Source organism: Lontra canadensis, unplaced genomic scaffold, assembly GCF_010015895.1.
Source record: "Lontra canadensis isolate GAN:19392208 unplaced genomic scaffold, GSC_riverotter_1.0 scaffold2, whole genome shotgun sequence".
Classification (NCBI taxonomy): Eukaryota; Metazoa; Chordata; class Mammalia; order Carnivora; family Mustelidae; genus Lontra; species Lontra canadensis.
In genome coordinates this window covers 36,827,318-36,852,257 of record NW_022630996.1, presented here as the reverse complement: position 1 = coordinate 36,852,257, position 24,940 = coordinate 36,827,318, and the positions used below count along the sequence as shown (strand labels likewise).

Below are 24,940 nucleotides of genomic sequence, written 5' to 3'. Positions count from 1 at the left end.
TCAAACTCCGGCTTAAACAAGTTGGTACTTGTTAACTAAATCTTCAGAAAAGAAGACAGATTTCTGTATCTCTGTATATGTATCTTTGTGTCCCAAGAGTCTAGGATGGAAATAAGATTTCTTCAAAAGCTAGAAGCTGTTTGTGGTTTTCTTTTCTTTCTTTCTTTTTTTAACTCGAAAAGCAATGCATATCCATTTAAAAATAAATACTAGTTTACTTAAAAGTAAATTATAATCTCAGTTTATTGCCAAGTGATGCAGAAAAATTATGTGTATGCACATGCAGCACAGTTTGTAAAGCACATGTGGCCAAAAAATTAGCAGTGTGTGAATATAGATGAAGTTTATAAGGTTGTTTATATTCTTTCAACTTCTCTGTAAGTTTGAAATTTTTCTAAAAAGGAAGATGGACATTAAATAAAAACAGAAATCAGGAATATCCTTTATCTCCAATCCCCAACCCTATTCACCCTCCAGAGGTAAACTGTTAGCAGTTAAGCTTGTATCTTTTCAAGCAAGTTTTTTTTTTTTTAAGATTTTATTTATTTTATTTATTTGACAGACAGAGATCACAAGTAGGCAGAGAGGCAGGCAGAGAGAGGAGGAAGCAGGCTCCCCACTGAGCAGAGAGCCCGATGTGGGGCTCGATCCCAGGACCCTGGGATCATGACCTGAGCCAAAGGCAGAGGCCTAACCCACTGAGCCACCCAGGCGCCCCTCAAGCAAGTTTTTAACAAACTGATTTAGAAAGATACAGTAGTACAGTTTTTTAAAAAAATGGAATCATCGTATATGTAGGATTATACTATATTTACTGATACTGTGCTTGCTTTTTTTTTTTTAAGATTTTATTTATTTATTTCACAGACAGATTACAAGTAGGCAGAGAGGCAGGCAGAGAGAGGAGGGAGCAGGCTCCCTGCTGAGCAGAGAGCCCGATGCAGGGCTTGATCCCAGGACCCTGGGATCATGACCTGAGCCGAAGACCGAGGCTTTATTTAACCCACTGAGCCACCCAGGCGCCCCTGTGTTTGCTTTTTAAACAACAGTATGTATTAGTTTTCTGTTGCTCTGTAATAAATTACCACAAACTTAGCAACTTAAAGTAACACAAATATAGAATTCAGGAGGTTAGAAATCAGAAATGGGTTTCTCTGGGCTAAAATCAAGCAGGGCTGTGTTTCTTCAGGCCACTTAGGGAAAATCGATTTTCTTGCTTTTTTCCTACCTTTTAGAGTCTCCTTCCATCCTTGGCTCATGGTTCCCTCCTCAGTCTTCAAAACATCTTGAAGCTTAGCATCTTCAGATATCTTTGACACCTCTCTCTTAAAAAGACCTTTGGGAAATCAGTGGCCCACCTCAATAACCCCCATCTTAAGATCTTTAATTGTGTCTGCAAAGTCCCTTTTGCTTTGTAAGGTAACATACAGACAGATTTCAGGGATAAGACATGGACGTTTCTGGAGGGCTTTTATTTTACCTACCACACTACATACCATACCTAGCTTGCTTTATCAGTATATGTGACTCTAACATTCTTTTTAACAACTGTATAGAACAGATATAAAATTTGTGTAATCACTCTTATGAATATTTAGGTTTCCAATTTTAATGTGATGATAAGTCCTGCTAGGAACATTTTTGTACATATCTGTATGAATATATCCATGTATCTGTGGGATAAATTCCTAAAACTGAAATTGCTGAATCAAAGGGTGTATGTGTTATTGATTTGATAGTATTGCCAAATTGCCTTCCAAACTGTTGCACCAAGTCACATTCCTGTAGCCAAGCCTATTTATTTACCCATACTCTTGTAAACACAAAATAATAATCTTTTTCATGTTTTTCAATATATGAGTAAAAATTTTATTCCAAATTGCATTTCCATCATTAAAAGTGAGGTTGAGCATTGTTGTTCTACTTTCTTTTGGAATTTCATATTAAACATTCGGACATAAAGAGCAACGTACTTCATGATGGACTTGTGAGAATTTGGGTCCAGAATGTTTGTATTTACTTAAAAGCATATTTACACTATACTAAACATTTTTTAAATAACTAGCTATACATTAAGGTTAGTGGCTTCCCAAAAGGAAACATGTTGTAATAATTACCCAGACTTCTTAATAATAAGTGTATATTGGGCTTTGTTGTTGATTACATAAAATATAATGATTTATTTCCTTATTTCTAGGTTTTGTTTTGGCTTTTTGGTGTTGAAGTAATTCTGAATTGGGATTTTTTTTTTTTTTAACTCTGTAACTACCAGCTTCATAGTATCAACTTTGAATATGTCTCCATTACTTCTTTGTCACATTGCACCTTCTTCCACACAATATGTGAAACCTCTGTGATACATAGAAAATATGCAGAGAAACATGAAATGTAATTTGAGATTATCTATACTCAGCCTTCAGCCAATTAATCTTAAATGACTGATCTCTGAGAGAAAAGTTAGTCCGTCCATAACCCAAACCTTTAAAAAATCCTTTCAAACTGAAAACAGTGATTTCTTCTGAAAGTGGGGGCAAGAAGATGACTAGATGGCTAGAGTGGTAGTGTCAGGGGTGGGAGGGAGTCTTCTCAGTGAAAGAAGTATCTTTAAGGATTTTGGATTAAGGATTTTGAGTATCTTTAAGGATTGTAAATATGGAACTAGGTCACCTATTTAAAAGTCATTTTGAAAGCCCTTTTGTAATTCTCATGCGACTCAAGTGATAGCTTGATTCATTCCACTAAAGTGTGGGAAGATAAACCATCGTATCTTTCCACATTAAAGGTAGGATCTAAAAGTGATTCTTAATCTCACGTTCGTTAGTGTATACAATTGACCCTTGAACGAAGTGGCAGTTAGAGATGCCATGTATAACTTTTTTTTTTTTTTTTAAGATCTTATTTATTTGACAGGGAGAGAGATCACAAGTAGGCAGAGAGTCAGGCAGAGAGAGGGGGAAGCAGGCTCCCTGCTGAGCAGAGAGCCCGATGCGGGGCTTGATCCTAGGACCCTGAGATCATGACCTGAGCTGAAGGCAGAGGCTTAACCCACTGAGCCACCCAGGCGCCCTGCCATGTATAACTTTTGACTCCTCCAAAATTTTACTAATAGTCTGTTGACTGGAAGCCTCAGTGACAACATGGACAGTTGATTAATACATATTTTGGATATTATTTGTGTCATATACTGTATTCTTACAATAAAGGGGGCGAAAGAAAATGTTAAAATCGTACAGAAGTGAAAATACAGTACTGTACTATATTAAAATTTGCCTATATGTTGACCTGTGTGGTTGAAAACTATATTCAAGGAGCAACCGTGTATTATTATTATTGCATTATAAATTCCTGTATAAATATATATATATATTTAAAGATTTTATTTATTTGACAGACAGAGATCACAAGTAGGCAGAGAGGCAGGCAGAGGGAGAGGAGGAAGCAGGCTCCCCACTGAGCAGAGAGCCCCAGGACCCTGGGATCATGACCTGAACCGAAGGCGGAGGCTTAACCCACTGAGCCACCCAGGTGCCCCTGTATAAATATATTTTGAAAGAAAATTAAATGTAAATCACCTAGAACTTCTAAGTCAATATAATAATCCAAATCCCGTGCATTTAATTCTTCTTTCCTCTCCAAAAGTCTCATTGAAATAACAAAAATAGAAACACAGAGAAAATGCTGATTAACTCAGGTAATTGGAAACTGAAAGTGTACTAAAACTGTTATTTCTAAATGACATAGTGTTGGAAAGATTTCATTGAACTTTTCATTGATGAATTCTCAGTATTAAAAAATTATCTGAAACGTTGATTAATGCCCACCCATTCTCTTGCCATTCTCCTGCCAACCCATCATCAAAAATATAGCTCAGAGAGGCGCCTGGGTGGCTCTGTGGGTTAAAGCCTCTGCCTTTGGCTCAGGTCATGATCCCAGGGTCCTGGGATGGAGCCCCGCATCGGGCTCTCTGCTCAGCAGGGAGCCTGCTTCCCTTCCTCTCTCTCTTTCTGCCTGTGTCTCTGCCTACTTGTGTTCTCTGTCAAATAAATAAAATCTTTAAAAATATACATATATAGCTCAGAGCTACAAGTATTATGAGCAAGGGAGCCAATTGATGAGAAGCAAACCTAGATCTCGGCTCAAACTTCTCATTCGTCTTTGTTGGATCTCTTCTATTCAATTTAGTAGGATGTTGGTTTTTCTCAGGGCTTCATGGCTGTTTGATGATAATTCACAAATGTAAATCTCCAGTCTTGTCACTACCACTTTACCTGCTATCCTCCTATGCATATTAAAATCTGAACACCTTTAAATCAGGGGAAAGGACTTACAAATCTTTCCTCCTCTTACTCCTTTTTTCTTCTTATGTATTGTAGGTTTGCTGAAAATGCCAAATGGCATCAGTAAGTGTAGCTTATCCTTACATCTGTCATTCACAGTCTAAAAGTATTTTTGCCAGGGGACATCTGGATAGCTCAGTTAGTTGAGCACTGGACTCTTGATTTTGGCTCATATCGAAATCTTAGGGTTATGAGATCCAGCCCTGTTGTTGGCTCTGAGCTAAATGTGGAGTCCACTTGGGATTTTCTCTCTCTCCCTCTGCCCTCCTCCCCATGCGCACTCTCTTGCTCTCTCTAAAGTAAAATTTTTTTTTTTAAGATTTTGTTTATTTATTTGCTAGAGAGACCAGAGAGAGTGAGTACAAGCAGGGTAGGCAAAAGGAGAAGCAGGCTCCCTGTTGAGCGAGGAGCCTGATGTGTGGGCCTCAATCCCAGGACCCTCTAGGATCTTGAGCTGAGCCAAAGGCAGACGCTTAACCAACTGAATCACCCAGGCATCCCTAAAGTAAATAAATCTTAAAAAATTGTTGCTGCCAGGGCACCCAAGTGGCTCAGTGGGTGTGGGCTTGAGATACTGACTCAGGTCATGATCACACGTGTTGCACTCCACACAGCGGGAAATCTGCTTGAGAGTTTTCTCCCTCTCTCTCAAATTAAACAATCTTTCTTAAAGTATTTTTGCCTATCAGGATAAAATGCTCCCTTGGTCATGATAAAACCTTTTGGCTAATATTCCTTACTATTTTAGGTTGAATTCTCTTACCCGCCCCTGATTCCAGGAGATGGTCATGACAGCCCCACTTTACCTGAAGAATGGAAGTATTTGCCCTTCCTTGCCTTACCAGATGGCGCACACAACTACCAGGAAGGTATGTAAACAATGGAGCAATTAGTAGGTGCCTTTTTTTTTTTTTTTTTCCTAATTTACCAAGACATCTTAGAGTCGAAGTATTTTGGTAAATGAAAGGCCTTTGGCTTCTTGTGACTACACATAAAATATTTAAATGCTTGTTTAGAGATGACTAGTCATGCACTAGAAGATTTCCAGAGGAGTGCTGGGTTTATGTTGGTAATGTTAATGAGCATTAGCTATTCTTTTGCCAGGAGAGCAAAGTAAGTGGCCAGATTAGGACATGTGCTACTGGTAGCACTTCTTGCATTTATCCTCAGACTCCTTTCAGAGGGAAACTAAAGGGCTTAGCTGTACTAGCTACCAATTGACTAGGGCTCTAGCTGCAGACATACTGATTAGTACTCCAGTGCCCACCTGGGATTACCTCTCCACCCTGGAACCACCGCTATTACAATGCTCTGCTTAAAAGTTAACATGCAAGGCGTGGCTGGCTGGCTTAATTGGTAGAGCGTGCAACTCTTGATTTTGGGTAAGTTCAAGCTCCATGTTGGGTGTAGGGATTACTTAAAAATAAAATCTTTTTTTTATTTTTTTAAAAAGATTTTATTTATTTATTTGACAGACAGAGATCACAAGTAGGCAGAGAGGCAGGCAGAGAGGGGGGCGGGAAGCAGGCTTCCCGCTGAGCTGAGAGCCCGATTCGGGGCTCGATCCCAGGACCCTGAGGTCATGATCTGAGCCGAAGGCAGAGGCTGAACCCACTGTGCCACCCAGGTGCCCCAACCTACAGAAAAATTGAAAGAGTAGTATAGTGGATATCCCACAAATTATATTTATGTGTGTGTACAGTTTTGCCTCTCCTATTTGAAAGTCTAACACCATGTTGCAGACATTATGACAGTTTACCTCTAAATACTTCAGCATGCACTCTTAAGAATAATAAGCTCATTCCTCAGGATAATTTCCAGTACCATTATGACAGCTAAGAGATTTAATAGTAATTCCGTAATCGTCTTAATTATCTAATCTGTGTTCAAATATCTCCAGTTATTCTAAGAATTTCTTGGATCTATCCAAGATTCATGTGTTACTTTTTGTTTGTATGATTCTCTGCCTCTTTCAATCTGAAATAAAGTATATTCTTTTTTGTTAAAATTTTTTAAATTTAAATTCAGTTAACATAATGTATTATTAGTTTCAGAGGTAGAGGTCATTGATTCATCAGTCTTATATAATACCCAGTATTCCTTAGATCCCATGTGCTCCTTAATGTCCATCACCCAGTTACTTCATTCCCCACCACCCCCTTCCCTCCAGCAACCCTCAGTTTGTTTCCTATGATTAAGAATCTCTTATGGTTTGATAAAGTATTTTCTGAGATAAATAATTGTAGTTTCAGTTTTAACCTGTTGTATAATTCAGCCCTGTGAGCTTTTTGAGAATGTGCATGATTGAATACATAGTAAAGCAATAAGATGAATTCTAAGAAACCAGTGATGCTAGAAGTAGGTATGACATGGGTTCCTTATTACATCATCATTTTGGTTATAATTAACTGTATTATAATATTTCAGTTTACATTATTTATTAATAAGGATAATTCACTTTGGTATTTACATTTTTCTTTGTATCTCTTAGATACTGTCTTTTTTCACTTGCCACCCAGAAATGGAAATGGAGCCACAGTATATGGTATCTCCTGCTATCGACAAATTGAAGCCAAGGTATGATAGTTACAATGAACAATAACAACAAAACACTGATATTATTTTAGATTTTTATAAACAATTTGAAGTTGTTTTCCCTGTAGTACCAGTTTATTCACATTACTGTTTTTGTAAGTTGACATGGGTAACTATAATTACCAAAAAACATTTTGCCCATTGTTTTTATATAGCAATACCTAAATTATCCATTTGTCTTCAAAATACTGTATTTAAACTTTTATAGTGTTCTTGAATTTTCTTTTCTAGTGTTTGGTATATAATTTTAGAAAAATGAAGTGATAATGTATGTTGTTCTTTAAGCAGCTGTTTACAATTAGTGGAAGGTACTTTAGTAGCTTTGAAATACGTGCATTTTGTCTTAACTATCTACACCTATGGTTTTGTTGATTCTTAAATTACCTGCCAGCCAATTCCTGAATACTGTAATAACTCTAATTAATAAATTAAGCCAAGATGGGTAGCTTCCCCTTTCATGCTGGTTTGCTCCTGAGCAGCACTAGTTTTTTGTGGTGAAGATACTCTGAGTAAAAATCTCTTGCCTATCATGACATCATTAATACTCTAAAGTAGTGAGTGTTTCTCAACGTCATTGTACATTGGAGTCACCTGGAGAGCTTCAACTACTAGAGCTGACTGGGTCCCAGCTCCAGAAACTTTGATTTAATGTTCTGGTTATCAGGAGTTTTTAAAAGCTCCTCGGGTGATTGCATTATGTAGCCAATATTGCACACCACTGCTCTAAAACAGTGATTTTTAACCGGAATTACCTGGAGACTTTTTAAATACACACCTGGCCTTTCCTTCTGCTGTGACTAAATTAGAATATATGGGAGTAGAGCTTAGGCAATTATAAGTTTTAAAAGCTTCCTCAGGTGAATAATTAACTTCATCTTTTAAAAATTTATGTTAGCTTTTTATAATGACCACTTCAATCATGCAAATAAAAGAATTGTATGATGAACACCTGTATGCCCACCATCTAGATTCAACAAATGTCAGCATTCTAGCACAGCACTTTGAGAATGTGTCTGTATTTTTCCCTAAGTCATTTCAAAATAAATGGCAGGTGTAAATTCCACCTTAAAGTAGTTAACGACTGTAAAATCGCCCTTCATGCACAGGGCCTGGAACGTTGGACACACCTAGTAAAATATTTATGGAATGAGTAACTGGATTTAAAGATAAAGATAAACCTGAGAGTAAGAGTTAGTCTGATAGCTTTGTATGTTTGATTGCTTCGTATAATGTTACCCTTAATGTTTCTCTGAGATGAACCGAATTGCCCCCCCACCCAGTCCTGTTCTTGGATATCTGTTCCTTTTACCGTCATCTCCTATAGGTTGTGTAAGCACTAGTAAAATTCTCCAAAGCTGTCAACATTAACAACAGTTGTCATGCTCTGCATAGCCTTTAAATGGCATTTCATACTGCCCGTCTTCCTCACCCCCTGGGTCAGAGCCACTCGCAGTATATGGAGGTTGCCATTTTCTCCCAAATTTTTCTATCCTCATCCGATAACCAGAGGGATAAGACAGGTACCAGAAGGACCTAGAGTGTAGGAGAAAGACTGATTCCCTTTGAGTGAAAGTGAGACCTGATGGATGAGTCCGATCAAGGCAGAGAGGTAGAAAACAGATTGAGGGAAAGCTCTCGTCCTTGACTTAGTTTAATGAAGAGTCGTCAGTCATCAGCCAGTTGAAGACACTGAGGTTCCTTTGTCCTTAGGACAGGTCCAAGGAGGTGTCAGGCAGTAGTACACTACAGAGGGGAAGAATAGTTCTTACTTCCCTCAAAGAATTATCTGAGGTTGATCAAATGAAGGCTTGTTCCTTACTAGCAGAGAACTATAGACATCTCATGTGGTCATCCTCAGAATCCTCAAGGCTCAGGGCTGGGCTGCAGTACCAGTTTGCCAGGATAAAGTCCGGGCAGCATAGAATAACCACCTTATCTTCTCCACACTCTGTATGGCCTGGCTGTGCAGGTGGGGAGAAGTCAGTCTAATTAAAGATTGTGCAGTTCCTAGTAACAGGTGCCAAGAGGTTATGATACAGGTTTCTTGGGTCTGATGTACAGTGTGAATAAATGCTTGCAGCTCTTAGCCCTTTTCGATCAATGAAGCACTTTTTTATTAATATTTTTCTTTGTGTGTAAAGGAGGAAACGTAACTCTCTGTAGCTGCACATATAACCCTTTTCTCCTAAAGAGGAGTCAGTCAGTGCTCCTGTATTTTTCATTTTTGGTCAAAGCAGGAAGTAAATACTTTAGAACTGTTAAATATATAAATAAAGTGAATAAAGTTTAGTGTTCCACAGGGTAGCATTTGCTAATGCACACGAAAAAAAGAACAACCACCTTAACAAAACTGTTGCCAGTTCTTCCATCTTGGGAGTTTTTGTCATGTCTTAAACTAACCTCTTCTCACAGGAAGAGTAGTCTCTGAAAGGGTGCCCATTTTCAAACCAGAATCAAGGACATTTGATTTGCATTATGGGTGTGGCAACTTACATAGAAAGTATTCTCCATCATACAGTAAGTTCCTTGAGAGTAGGGATTATCTCTCACGGTTACATTCCTAGTGCCTACCAGATTCTAGCACAAAGTTTCCTGGCTGACTCAGTCAATAAATATTTTCTGAGATTCTCAATATATTTGGAGTTTAACTAAAGGTAAGAAATTTTTTCTATCTTCCTGCTATTATGTTGAAAGATGATGATTTTAAAATATCTCTATGGAATATTTCTAATAATGACTGTTCACATAGGCATTGAAAGTACGGCAAGCAGATATCACCAGAGAGACCGTTCAGAAAAGTGTCTGTGTTCTAAGCAAGTTGGTAAGAGACCAAATAACTTGTTAATGTGTTTGTTAAAAATTCATGGCAGATTTTTACATGAGAATAAGGCACTATTAGAATAAGAGATTTATGGAAACAGTAATAGATTAAAATTCATTAGGGGCTCTTATTTATTGTCGTGCATCTCCTCTTTCTCTTTGCCTTTCAGCAGTGTTATTCTCATTTGCCCCTCTATCCACAACTAGATAAGACGAAGGAAATCTCCTAGCTAGGTATTCGGAAAAGAGGTTGACACTTGACCAAAATGAGGTAGCTGATATATTTCATTTATCTGTTTTTATTTTGTTTTTAAGACTTCGGGTAAATAATGTATTACTAAAACTCAAAATTATCATAAGCGCTCAGATTTTATTGATGATTTAAAAGTACATGACTCTTGCTATGAAAAATTGTAACCTTAACCTGCTCTTTAAAAACTTAAAATTTGGGGGGCTCTTGGGGTGGCTCAGTGGGTTAAGCGTCTGGCTCTTATTTCAGCTCAGGTCATGATTTCAGAATTACTTGAGATTGAACTCAGGGTGGGGCTCTGCACTCAGCAGGAAGTCAGTCTGGGATTCTCTGTCCCTCTGTTCCTCCCCGTGCTCCTGTGGGCATGCTCTGGACTCTCTAAAAATTAAATAAAATCTTTAAAAAACTCAAAATTTTTGAGGAACAGAAATGACATAATGAATTGTACAATGATGTACTTTAAAATTGTTTCATCTGTGTACAGGTTGATCAGATGCAAGTGTATATTTTAACTTTTATTTTTTGAAGAAAATATATAACATCTCTTATTTTTCATAGCTCTTTGTTAAATCATTTGTAATGTTCCTTTTTTTTTTTTAACTAATGGGATAATAACACCTTTACAAATAACATCAAATGACTAATTCTACATGTAAATATAATCTCCCAAATCTCCTTTATGGGGAGAAAATCTAGATCTCAGTCATATTAATTATCTTATAGCTATATGATTACTGAATACAGACGTTTCTGCATTTAACCTAAATCAAAATGGAGACTCTTTGATTTGCTTAGTCACCAAATGTATGTAGGTTTTAATTATTTCTTCTATATTTCCCAGTTTCTTTCTTTTCTTTCTTTCTTTTTTTTTTTTTTTTTTAAGATTTTATCCATTTGAGAGACAGCTTGGGGAGGGGGTGCAGAAGGAAGAGGGGAGGGAGAAACAGACTCCCCACTGAGCAGGGAACCCAAGACAGGGCTCGATGCCAGGATCCTGAGATCGTGTCCCAAGCTGAAGGCAGTTGCTTAACAGACTGAGCCACCTAGGTGCCCCTGTCTTGTCCAATTTCTTATATCCACAGACAGTTTAAATGTAGTTTGCTTAATATATGTTGAATTTTGCAAAATAGGATTTCTTTGGGCTTTTACTACTAAGTTTAAAAAAAAACCCTAAATAATAATAGTTTTATACTGTGAGACTTAATAATAAGATTTTGAGGATCAGATATTGCTTCCAATATCATAATTTTAAATAGAGGACAAGAATAGACTTCTTAAAAAAAATGGTTGTTAAAAACCCCACTATCAGAACATTGGTAGATTGCACCTAGATAGTTTCCAGAAGGATAGCCTAAAAAGTAGACATCAGTGAATACTTTTTTTATACTGGGCCAGATGATCAAGGTATAGGAGTACCAGATATTAAAGCAAGTGTGACATGCTGAAAGACATCCTGAGTAATCTTTCTTCAAAGAAGAATTATAATAACAGTAAATACCATTCATCAGGTCCCTGTAGGTCAGGTATTAATCCTATACCAGATACTTTTTAGATGTAATTGTCATTTGAATCCTCATATAAAAGCAGTGAGATCTAAGTATTTATTGCTCTTATTTTACAAATAAAGATGAGAGAAAATAGATCTCTCATAAACTTATTATGTGATAAAATTGGGGTGAAAATCTGATTTTAGCTGTCTTTAAACAGCATAAGGGATGGGGGAGCTAGCTCACGCAAAAGCGTTTGGTGGTTCATAGTGATTATAGTCTTTATATATAAAAACATGAAATATATATAAAATATATATTTAAAATATATAAAATGTGACTATACTTTATTTTTTTTAAGATTTTATTTATTTATTTGACAGACAGAGATAACAAGTAGACAGAAAGGCAGGCAGAGAGAGGGGGGGAAGCAGGCTCCCTGCCAAGCAGAGAGCCCGATGGGGGCTTGATCCCAGGACTCTGAGATCATGCCCTGAGCGGAAGGCAGAGGCTTAACCCACTGAGCCACCCACATGCCCATATATTAAATAATTTAGATGGTAATAATATATTAACAGGGATATTGGTGGGGGGAGCTCTTCCGGTATTGTTTTAATTAATTAGAGTATATATACAACATGGTCTCTGCATTCTTAGAAGAACACAGAAATCAGGAAACATCTAGGAAAGAACATTGAAAATAAAAAGGATGGAAATAGTAGAAGAGGGTCTTAAATAAAAATAAGAATTAAGGAATAATTTTGTTGAAGGATGAAAAAGAATATTTTCATAAAGGACACAGACTAGTTGTTCCAAGCCTCTGTAGAATGCAAAAAAGGGAAATGAACTTAGTTTAAGTATGAATGTTCAACTAGATAACAAGAACTGGCCATTATAAGGATGATTAAGTGTCACCACACACCAGCAGAACAGTTCAGAATTAGAATGCTTGAAATTTTGTAATAGCCAGCGTTTAAATGCTTTCCAAGTGCCAGATACTCTGAGTGCTTTCACCTGTGTCACTTAATTCTGGAAACAACCGCATGAGATGTACTGTCTTTTCATATGTCAGTGTTAACATCAGTAAGCAAATGTGAAGAGGTTCTGTGCCCAGGTTATGTCACTGAGTGATAAGAGCAGAAGTGTGTCAGGCACTTTCTGGCAGCAGCCATAGAGCTGGAACAGGTGATTTAACAGCTTTTAGCTGTGAATAATAAAGATACTAAAGTTGAAGTGAGTTTTTCCTCCCTGTTCTTTCAATTACAAAGTTGTAAGATGTCTGTTTGTTACTATTATCAAACTAATAGTATTTTTTTTTCTCTAAGCCTCTCTATGGCTTACTTCAAGCAAAACTTCAGCTCATTACACATGCATATTTTGAAGAGAAGGATTTTTCCCAAATTTCCATTCTAAAGGTAACTATATCCCTCTGTAGATATATTTGGCTGAAAACAGATTCATGAATCAGTTACTCTCATCAGTAATACTGTGAAGATAATCTTGTTAGCTTAAGAAAGACATTCTTCTTTGAAAGTAACATTGACCCTACTATGATCCAGCAATTGCACTACTGGTTATTTATCCAAAGGATACATAAATACAGACTTGAAGGGGTATGTATATCCCAAATGTATTTATAGCAGCATTATCAACAATAGCCAAACTATGGAAAGAGCCAGGTGTCCATTGATTGATGAATGGATAAAGAAGATGTGGTATGAAATCTTGTCATTTGCAATGACATGCATGGAGCTAGAATGTATTATGCCAAGCAAAAGAAGTCAGAGAAAAATACCATATGATTTCACTCATGGTGGAATTTAAGAAGCGAAACAAAAGAACATATGGGAAGGGGAGGGGAAAAAGGGAGAGAGGGAAACAAACCATAAGAGACTCTTAAGGATTGAGAACAAACTGCTGAGGGTTGATGGAGGGAGGTGCGTGGGGGATGGGCTAGATGGGTACCCAGTATTTAGGAGGGCATTTGTTGTGATGAGCACTGGCTATTGTATGTAAATGATGAATCACTGAAATCTTCTAAAACCAATATTGCACTGTATATTAACTAACTAGAATTTAAATAAAAATTTAAAAAGAAAAAAAATCCCTCAAAGATTTGCAGATTGAGAAAAGAAAAGGAAGTAACATTGAAAGGCAAGGATCTGCCCAAAATGTATAGTTGAGATTTATTAAGTTTAACCAAACTGCCTTTAATTAGGAAATAATGACCACAAATGACTATAATTAACATAAGTGTTTCTATTAGTGGATAGTACCTCTTTTGCTATGGCATTGCTTCTCTAAATTTGCTTGTCTTATTAATATACTACACAATGTGCTTATCAGTTTTCTGGTTCCAGTCTCCCAAAGCAAAAAACAAACAAAAAAAAACAGACTACATGACTGTTTTAGCATGTTTTTCTTTGGGCTCCTATGAATGTACAGAACATGGATCTCGCCTGGATTTTAGTGAGTATAGGACAATTAGGTGTTTAGCAAGAAAAGTAGAGGGAACTTAGCCTAGAATCCATACCACCATGTGAGTGAACTCATAAGCCCTAAAATGAAGAGGAAGGGGAGTGCTGGAAACTGGTAAGGTTTCGGAGAGAGACTTCTATTGTTAGTGTCAAAACAAACAGCCTCTGTTAAAGAACCAATTTTTTCCTGGTCATCATACTTCTAATTTAGTGTCTGAAATGATTGTAAAATGTTCTAAGTTGAATCTATTTTATAGGAGCTTTATGAGCATATGAATAGTTCCTTGGGAGGAACTTCATTAGAAGGATCCCAAGTATATCTTGGTAAGTTGCTTTTTTACAAATCAGAAGAAACGCCTTCATTTCTTTACATTTGGTAAACCGAGTTGCATGTAAAACTTCATAATCAAAGTTAAATTTCTGTATGGGATATAAATTTAAATTCTTCAATGTTTGATGTTGCTGATACCTTAAATATCTTCTTTTTATTTCTACTGAGAAAGGTTATAACATAATTGTAGCAGTTTTTAGAACTATTATCCTATAAAGCAAATTTCTGCTTCTCAGAATAATAAGGGAAGTTTTTTCTTTTTCTTATGGTAATGCAGTTCCCTGTTATGACTGCTCAGCTCTTTTCATGCTAAGATTGTTCAAGTTGGGGGTTTTGTTTGATTTATACTGTTTTGGTAATCCAGAATATTCATTGGTATCCAAGGTGCTCAATAGGTACTTGGTAAATATCCTTTCTGTGATGAAAAGCTAATAAAGTAGCCATTAGCCTCATGTGGCTATTTACATTTAGATTAGAATCAATAAAAGTTAAATAAAGGTAAAGAGTCCTTTTGTCAGTATACTTGCTGCATTTCAGATGTTCATTGGCCATGTGTATCTGCGGTGTTGGGCAGTGCGGATGAGAACATTTCTGTTACTGTGATCCTGCTGTGTTTGACTGTTAACAGTTATTTGATAAATGCTGAGCATAAATGTTACATAATCAGATATTATGTAAATATTTTAATATTCCCATGTTCTTACTATTCCTATTTTTACCTACCTTTCCTTTGGTGGGAAGAAACTTTCTTTGACAAAATCCATATGTTGTCATCACAGATTAGCTTTTTTGGTAACATTGCAGGTCTGTCTCCTCGAGATCTTGTGCTTCATTTTCGACACAAGGTATGATACCTTTTATTTAATTTATAATGTTCTAAACCTGTGTTCATTTAACTGAGCATATTCTCTTGCTGCAAGGCTGAATACAGATTGTAGCATACCATATTTTATTTCTTCTAAGACAGTTCTCATAATGATAAAAGTTGAAAATGTTGGTAGAACTGATAGACGTTTTTAAAAATACAGGAATACTGTCTATTTCTGTGCAGAAGAGGATTATTTTTTCTCTTGTCTTTGTAATTTCAGATGTCATGAAATTAGAGTAGAAAGGAACATGTTTTAATTTTACAGAGTAGTTTATATGTTGCTCTGAGAGTGAAAGATTTTCTAATAAAATATCTATACTTATGTCTTGTGATCTTTATTATTAAAGATATGTTGACTGGGACATACACACATTGATCATTCATTTACATACATGTATTGAGTATCTGCTGTGTCAGTGCCCTGGACATCCAATGAATAGTCCCTTCCCTTGAAGGAGCTTGCAGATATTTCAAGGAAAAATAACAATAACTCCTTCCAAAAAGCATAATTTGTTAGAGATTTAAGTGGTTCTTAGTAAATACAAAATTTTAAAATTTTCAGTATAAGTTCATAATTTTCAGTGTAGTTTTAAGCACTGTAGTTAATATTATTGATTAAATGATATATGGTTGTGTTTGAGGAAGGGAAAAAGCAAATGAGTAATAGGCTTGAGTTTCTTATTTTAATACAATATTTTTTCTTTAGGTCTTAATCCTGTTTAAACTAATTCTTCTTGAAAAAAAGGTGAGATTTGAAGGAACGGAATATTTAACATGGGTTGACATTCCTTAAATACTATGTAGAATTAAAACTAATGGTAAAGTATAAATTAAGACTTTTTTGCCTGTCATATTTTGGTAAACTGAAGCACATATTCTTGTTTACTACCACAGAAGTATAAATTTGTTTAGTCTTCTCTGGGGCAGTTTGACATTAACCAATTTAAACAGACTTAAATAATAGTGAAATGATGTATTAGGTTACTGCAGACTTCATGGCTGATTGATTGAATGGTTCTACTGTATAATTAACTATTGAGATTTTTTTCCATCTCTTTGCTCCACAGTCTGCAGTGCTAGCTTTATCCTGCGCCTGGTGTCCCTTGTAGTGTAGGTTAACTGCCAACAGTAATTGGTCTGTATGCTCTCTCACTTATAACTGGTGGTAGAGGGGTGTCTGGGTGGCTCAGTCAGTTGAGTCTTAGACTCTTGGTTTTGGCTCAGGTCATGATCTCAGGATTGTGAGATCCAGCCCTGGGTCAGGCTCCTTCCTGAGTGGGGAGTCTGCTTGAGAGGCTCTTCCACTGCCCCTCCCCCCACTGGTGCACGTGCACTCTCCCTCTCTCAAATAAATAAATAAATTGGGGTGCCTGGGTGGGCTAAGTCAGTTGAACAGCCGACCACAGTTAAGTGGTCAGCTTTTGATTTCGGCTCAGATTGTAATTGCAAGGTTGGGGGATCCAGTGCCCCTATTGGGCTCTGTGCTTAGCACAGGAAGTCTGCTTGTCCCTCTCTCCCCCCCTGCCTTTGTACCTCCCCCTGCTTGCTAGCATGCTCGCTCGCTCGCTCGCTCTCTAAAATGAATAAAACCTTCAATCAGTGAAATCTAAAAACAACAATAATAATTGGTGTTGGTGGAAGAAAAAATACCTATTCCCAAACCGTTTAATAAGAATCTTCCTTTGCTGTTTGTTTAGACCTATAAGCCATGTACCTGAAGTGACAAATAATTGTTGCCAAAGAAATACATATACTTTAAAAAAAAAAAAAAAGGTACATATACTAATTGGTTTAAACTGCTTCCAGGCCATTCTCTAGTACAAAGAGATTGGATTGTCATGATTTTAGACCAAGGGTGTACAAACTAGGCCCCAGGGCCAAATCTGGCCCACCATCTATTTTTATTTTGGAACACGGTTATTCCCATTCTTCTACTTCCTGCTTATGGCTGCTTTTGCCCTATAGTGGCAAAGTTGAGTAGTTGTGACAGAGACCATATATATCACCTGCACAGGAAGAATTCCTAATATTTGACCCTTTATAGAAAAAGTTTGCTGACCTCTGGTTTAGACTAATCAGGAGCTGCCCTTGGATCTGTGGCCAGTTTTTTATAGCATATTACTGTGCTAAGTGGAGTAGGGGTGGAATGGATCTTGGAAAGTCAGCCATTTATAATGTCCAGTATGGTTTGTTACCTTAAAAATGTTTATTCCTTTGGTCCAGTAGTTCTTCTTTTAGAGATTTTCCAGAATTAATGTGAGTTGGACACAAAGCTCCATCTAAGACATTCTGTCACAGAATAATTTATAATAATGAGTAATCAGTGAATAAGTACTGGTTCATCTTGTATATTGTGTATGATTCCAAATGACTAAAGAGATTCTGAGAATTTTTTTATTATAAAGATGTTTCATTGAATGTTATGTGAAAGTTTGTCCAAGTACATATCAAGCCCATGATCCCAATTTTATAAATTAATATATATTCATTAAAAAGAGACTGGAGAGTGCCTGGGTGGCTCAGCTGGTTAAGCGACTGCCTTCAGCTCAGGTCATGATCCTGGAGTCCCAGGATTGAGTCCCACATCCGGCTCCCTGCTCGGCAGGGAGTCTGCTTCTCTTGCTGACCTTTCTGCTCTCATGTTCTCTCTCTCTCTCATTCTCTGTCTCTCTCTCTCAAATAAATTAAAAAAATCTTTTAAAAAAATAAAAAGAGACTGGAAGGAAAGACATGAGCAATTTGGTGAGAATATAGGTTATATTTTTATTTATTCAAGATATATTTATTTATTTATTTAAAGTATGAGCAGGGGAGAAGGGCAGAAGGAGAGGGGGAGAGGAAAGAATCTCAAGCACACTCCGCACTGAGCTCAGAGCCCGACAAAGGGCTCGATCTCAGGACCCTAAGATTTCTGAGCAGAAATCAAGAGTTACACTTAACTGATTGAGCCACCCAAGTGAGCCTAGATTATATTTTTAAGAAGGAAATCCTTTGCTGGTTTTGTCTAATGAGTATGTATTTCTTCTTCAAAGAGAAAAAAGGTAATTTTTAAAATGATGAATCTAACATACTATACGTGCAATGTTTTAACTTTTTTTTTTAAGAGTTTATTTATTTATTTGACAGAGAGAGATCACAAGTAGGCAGAGAGGCAGGCAGAGAGAGAGAGGAAGGGAAGCAGGCTCCCCACTGAGCAGAGAGGCTGATGCGGGGCTCGATCCCAGGACCCTGAGACCATGACCTGAGCCGAAGGCAGAGGCTTAACCCACTGAGCCACCCAGGCACCCCAATGTTTTAACTTTTTAAAAATGTTTTTAATTATTGTAAAATACATAAAACACATAATTTATCATCTTAACCAGTTTTTAGTATATAGTTGAGTGGCATTAAGTACATTCACTGTGTTCTATCATTACCATCCATTCACAATCTCTTCATTATGCAAAACTAGAACTGTACTCATTAAACAGTAACTTCCCATTTTTCCCTCTCCATTGACAGTGACCCTTCTACTTACTGTTTCTATGAATTTGGCTAGTCTGAGTTCCTTATAAAAGTGAAATCATGCTGTTTTTGTCTTTTTGTGACTGGCTTCTTCACTAAGCATAGTGTCCTCAAGGCTCATCCCTGTATAACATGTGTCAGAATTCCCCTCCTTTTAAAAAATGGCTGAGCAAGGGCAGCTGGGTGGCTCAGTGGGTTAAAGCCTCTGCATCTGGTTCAGGTCATGATCTCAGGGTCCTGGGATTGAGCCCCGTATCGGGCTCTCTGCTCAGCAGGGAGCCTGCTTCCCTTCCTCTCTCTCTGCCTGCCTCTCTGCCTGCTTGTGATCTCTGTCTGTCAAATAAATAAGTAAAATCCTCTAAAAAAAATAAAAAGGGCTGAGTAATAGCCATTGTATGTACATACCATATTTTGTTTATCTGTTTGCCCTCTGAGGGACACTTGGGTTGCTTCCACCTTTTGGCTCTCATGAAAAATGTTACTATGAATGTTGGTATGCATACATTTCTTCAAAACCCTGCTTCCAGTTCTTTTGGGTATAGACCTGGAAGTGGTATTGCGGGGCCAGATGGTAATTCTATTTTCATTTTTTTTTGAGTAACCACCATACTGTTTTCCATAATGGCTGCAACCATTTTATATTCCTGTCAGCAGTATACAAGGATTCCAGTGTCTCTACATTCTTACCAACACTTGTTATTTTTTAGTTTTTTGATCGTAACCATCCTAATAGGTGTGAGGTGGTATCTCCTGTTTGATTTGCATTTCCCTAATGGTTAGTAATGTTAAGCACCTTTTCATATGCTTATTGGTCATTTGTGTACTTTCTTTGAAGAAATGTCTGTTCAAGTCCTTTGCCCATTTTAATCAGGTTTTTTGGTGGTGTTTTTTTGTTTTTTTGTTTGTTTCTTTACTTGTTGAGTTGTAGGTTTCAAACTTTGTTATTGCTGTTGATAATAAAAAGTATTTTGCATTGCAACCCAGGGCACACATGGGTATATGTATCTAAAACAAAAATCCTCCAAAATAGTACTTAGCCTAGCTACATGTAGGGCATTTATGATCATATAACTTTATCTAATGTGGCAAATCACAGATACACTCTTTTTATATTGAATTGATGAAATAAGGATGTCCTTTAATGCAACATTTTGTTTTTCTGTATTTGGAAAGCACTCCTTAAATAAGATCATCTGTAAGGAAAGCATAGACAATTGTGGGTGCTCTCTTCTCTCAAATAGCACTTCTGTGTCACTGAATGATTTAATTGTTTAAAAAAAAAAAACTCGCCTAAGCAAATCTTTGCTTGTTTTTTTTCCAACTAATTTAATGATTACCAAATGTTGCTTTTAAACATCTAATCCTGGGGCGCCTGGGTGGCTCAGTAGATTAAAGCCTCTGCCTTCGGCTCAGGTCATGATCCCAGGGTCTTGGGATCGAGCCCCACATCGGGCTCTCTGCTCGGCAGGAAGCCTGCTTCCTCCTCTCTCTCTGCCTGCCTCTCTGCCTACTTGTGATCTCTCTCTGTCAAATAAATAAATAAAATCTTTAAAAAAAAATAAAATAAAAATAGACATCTAATCCTGTTTCTGATTTTTATCTCAAGTTTTACTCTGAAAAATGTCAAACCTACAGAAAAGTTGAAAAAACACTGTAATGAACTTTTACACACTTGATCAATATTGACGATTAACATTTTGCCACTTTTGCATTATATTGCTTTGTGTATGTTCATTCCCACCTTGCTGCCAATCCTAATAATTTTAAAGTCATGGTACTTTACTCCTAAAAACTTTAAGCTAGGTTTCTTTTTTTTCCTTTTTCTTTTAAAGATTTGATTGATTTATTTGAGAGTGAAAGACGGGAACAACTGAGGAGAAGCAGGCCCCCCGCTGAGCAGGGAGTCTGACAAGGGGCTCCGTCCCAGGACCCCAGGATCAAGACCTGAGCTGAAGGCAGATGCTTAACCCACTGAGCCACTCGGGCACCCCAGGATGTATTTCTTAAGAATAGAATATATTCGGGCGCCTGGGTGGCTCAGTGGATTAAAAAGCCTCTGCCTATGGCTCTGGTTGTGGTCCCAGGGTCCTGGGATCAAGCCCCGCATGGGGCTCTCTGCTCAGCGGGGAGCCTGCTTCCCTTCCTCTCTCTCTGCCTGCCTTTCTGCCTGCTTGTGATCTCTGTCTGTCTAATGGATAAATAAAATCCTAAAAAAAAAAAGTATATTTCCATATAACCAAAATACCGTTTTCACATTCAAGAAATGCAGTCCATTTTCAAATTTCCTCAGATGTTATAATAATGTCCTATAAACTGGTTGTTTCTAGGGAGCCAAGCATCATGTTTGCCTTATAATTTTCTTTAATCCTTTAATCTCAAACAGCTTTACCACCTTGCTCTTTTTTTGGTTTCTTTTTGTTTTTCATGGCATTGGCTTTTTTTTTTTTTTTTTAAAGAATCCTATTAGATTTGTCTGATTATTTTCTTTTGACTAGTTTCAGATTAAACTTGTGTGGCAAGCGTACTATACAGGTGTGTCCTTCTCAGAGTTATCACACCAGGATATCCATAACTATTTGTAGTATTATTGGTAATGGAAAACTTGATCATTTGATTAAAGTGGTAATCCCCAGATTTCTTCATAATGAGGTACTTGTGTTTCCCTTTGCCACTAATAGCTAATCTGTGGGATGGTAAATTTGAAGCTATGTGAATATCCTGTTGCCCAGCAACCTTTCACATTAGTTTTCGTTTCCATTGGTAATTTTCAACTGAATCATGGTAGGTGCTGCGTGATTTCTTTGATTCTTTCATTAATGCTGTCTTAGCTGTTATCCTTCTATAAAGAAGAATTTTTCCTTCTCTATCTCTCCCCCCCCCTTTTTTTATGTTGTAGATTCATGGATTTTCTAATTTAATCTTGACTTAATCCATTTCAGGTTCTCTTTTATATTTCTCCAGTGAATAAATTGGTGGGTGCCCTGATGACTGTGTTATCCCTTTTTCCAGGTAAGAGGGTAACGGTATCTACTCTTTCTTTAGTTTAACTTTCATTAGAAATTTTTCAGTGCTAAAATTTTTAAGAATAAACTTGCTAGGGATAACATTTTTATTTTGACATGATTTTCTTTTGACATTGGGTTTCTCTTATATGAGATTTTTCTTTTCTTTTTTTTTTTTTTTAATTAAAATGTGTGCAAGCAGAACTTACTAAAATTTTTATAGGAGAGTTCTACTGTTTAGAATGGAATATGCAACTCTTATCTTTTCCCACTTGATTGAAGCCAAGCTGTTCTCCAATATTGTATGTCGTAGGCATGATTGAACATGGTCTCAGTGACTGTTCTCAGTACAGACCCCGAAAGAGTATGTCTGAAGATGCTGGGCTTCACGAAAATAATCACCCTGCAGATGATTTTGTTTCTATGTCTGTTCCTGACATTTCAAATACCAACTCAGGAACTGTTAAGAAAATCATGACAGGAAACCACGGAGGAGATGCTGTCATTAAGACCGAAGAACCATTGCTCCAAGTAGAAGATGACAGCAGCAAAGGACAGGAACCCAATGAAACCAGTCAATATTTGAAACCTCCTTCTCGCCCATCTCCAGAGTCTTCAGAAAGTGACTGGGAGACCTTGGATCCTAGCATCTTAGAGGACCCTACCTTGAAAGAAAGGGAACAGGGGTCAGAACAGACAAACTCATTTCCAAAGGAGTCTGTGCCCTCAGACAGTCCTCCAATTACTGTACAACCTCAAGCTAATACAGGCCAGGTGGTACTGATACCAGGGCTAATTTCTGGTTTGGAAGAAGACCAATATGGCATGCCCCTGGCCATCTTCACAAAGGTAAAGTTTAGTGTGTGTGTGTGTGTTTGTTTAAGATTTATTTGTTAGAGAGTGCACACAGGAATGGAGAGATGGCTAGAGAGAGAGAGGAAGAGAGAATCTCAAGCAGGCTTTCCACTGAGCCAGGAGCCCAGTGTAGGGCACAATCTCACAACCCTGAGATCGTGACCAGAGCTGAAATCAAGAATCGGACGCTTAACCAACTGAGCCACCCAGATGCCCCTAGTGTTCCTCCTTACTAAGGCCCTTAAAGAATCTGACCACCATTTTTTTTTTAAATTTTAAAATTTGTTTTTCTGAGAGAGAGAGAGTAGGGGGAGGGGCAGAGGGAGATAATGTTCAAGTAGACTCCCTGCTGAGTGGCCTGAGTCAACCAAGACTTGGACGCTTAACTGACCGAGCCACCCAGGTGTCCCCAACAACCCTTTTAGAATTTAACTTATAGTGTTGAACACATTTTCAGGTCTAAAAATTTTCCTTCAAACTGTAAAATACATAATGTATAGTGCTGTGGTTATCTGTGACCTTAGTGTCACATATGCCAGGTGCCATGCTAAGTTCTAAATTCTATTTCTGTGATCTATTTCTGTGATCTTGCAGTCTACCATGAAAGACAGATACATCTTTCTGGTAACTTGGGCAAAGTTCTGTGGTTTTCTCTAAATACTGTCCTTTATGCATGAAATAAGACTATGTGGAAAAGAAAGATGGGTAGTGTGACTGGAGTATGTATTCCTTCCTCTATAATAAATTCTTCCTGTGTTTATCTAGCTTTATAAATAAGTATTTGCCCCAAGTCAGTATTGCTGAATGGTTAGTAGAGAATGCTTTGTTCATTTCATGGCCTGCTGGGGGATTCTGAAATTATCTTAATTTGCTTTATGACTGAAATAATGAAGTTTCTTTTCTTTCTTTTGTTCTTTCTTTCAAGATTTTATTTATTTGAGAGAGAGAGACACACACACACACACACACAGCAAGAGAAGGAACACAAGCAGGGAGAGTGATAGAGGGAGAAGCAGGCTTCTTGCTGAGCTGGGACCCTGATGTGGGGCTCGATCCCATGACCCTGAGGTTATGACTTGAACCAAAACCTGGAGTCAGATGCTCAACCAACTGAGCTACTGAGGTGCCCCAGGTTTTTTGTTTTTTTGTTTTTTGTTTTTTGTTTTTTTAAAGTACATGTATCTAGTACCTTCAGTGTTTTAAATATATAATTGCCTCCATAAGAAGATCACTTAATTTAGAAATCTTAATATCAGTTTGTAACTTTTTAAGTAAAACAATAAATTTATGAAAAAATTAAAAATATATGTCGTTAGAAACCAGATTTTTTTTATCTGCCACATGTATTAATCTCCTTTAAGTATCGCTTCTGAGTTTATATTTGGTTTGCTTGCTTGCAGCTTTTCCCATTTTCAAATTTAGGTTATCAAAGATACCTTTACTGGCCAGCCAAAAATTATGAATCTTATTTAAGTGGAACCACAGGAGCGCCTTGGTGGCTCAGTCATTAAATGTCTGTCTTTGGCTCAGGTCATGATCCCAGGGTCCTGGACTCAAGCCCCACATCGGGCTCCCTGCTCGGTGGGAAGCCTGCTTCTCCCTTTCACATTCCCTCTGCTTGGGTTCCCTCTTTCACTGTGTCTCTGTCAAATAAATAAAATTATTTATTTATATGTGTGTGTGTGTGTGTGTGTGTGTGTGTGTGTAACCACAAATTTTTTTTTCTCTTGACATTGTTTTTAGTTTCAGTCATGTTTTTGCATGATACTGCATTTTATTATTCTTATGTAGTTTTTCATTTTTAGCTGTTTTGAAGCTTATCAGTTGTGTGGACAACCGCATTGTTGCCAATTTCTGGCTATACAAATAATGCTGCTATGAAATTCTTTTTTTTTTCTTTTTTAATTTTTTCAGTGTTCCAAGATTCACTGGTTATGCACCATACCCAGTGCTCCATGCAATATGTGCCCTCCTTAATACCTACCACCAGTGTCACTCATCCTCCCACCCCTCTCCCCTCCAAAACCCTCAGTTTGTTCTGAGTCCACAGTCTTCCATGATTCGTCTCCCGCTCCAATTTACCCCCAATTCACTTTCCCCTTCCTTCTCCTAATGTCCTCCATGTTATTCGTTATGCTTCACACGTAAGTGAAACCATATGATAATTGACTTTCTCTGCTTGACTTATTTCAGTCAGCATAATCTCCTCCAGTCCCATCCATGTACAAAAGTTGGGCATTCATCCTTTCTGATGGTGGCATATTATTCCATTGTATAAATGGACCATATCTTCTTTATCCATTCATCTAAAGAAGCTCTGAAATTCTTTTTCAGAAATCTTGCTAGACACATGCCAGAGTTTGTAGAGCATTCAGTACCTAAAAGCAGGAATACTGGATCATGTGGAATGAGTG

At 37.4% G+C, this 24,940-nt stretch overlaps 1 protein-coding gene across 3 annotated transcripts in view; it reads left to right on the top strand.

Annotated features, from left to right (window-relative positions):
* AVL9 (AVL9 cell migration associated) overlaps positions 1-24,940 on the top strand; it is a 61,362-nt gene that overhangs the window by 19,290 nt on the left and 17,132 nt on the right. For all 3 annotated transcript variants that reach the window (XR_004384327.1, XM_032872063.1, XM_032872054.1), the window contains exons 2-10: positions 5,086-5,206; positions 6,829-6,914; positions 9,682-9,753; positions 12,815-12,904; positions 14,224-14,290; positions 15,102-15,142; positions 15,872-15,910; positions 21,609-21,678; positions 21,985-22,520. Coding sequence is in view for 2 of the 3 variants with exons in the window: in XM_032872063.1 (XP_032727954.1) it covers positions 5,086-5,206; positions 6,829-6,914; positions 9,682-9,753; positions 12,815-12,904; positions 14,224-14,290; positions 15,102-15,142; positions 15,872-15,910; positions 21,609-21,678; positions 21,985-22,520 (1,122 nt within the window). In the remaining variant the exon portion in view is untranslated. The remainder of the gene's footprint in view (positions 1-5,085; positions 5,207-6,828; positions 6,915-9,681; positions 9,754-12,814; positions 12,905-14,223; positions 14,291-15,101; positions 15,143-15,871; positions 15,911-21,608; positions 21,679-21,984; positions 22,521-24,940) is intronic.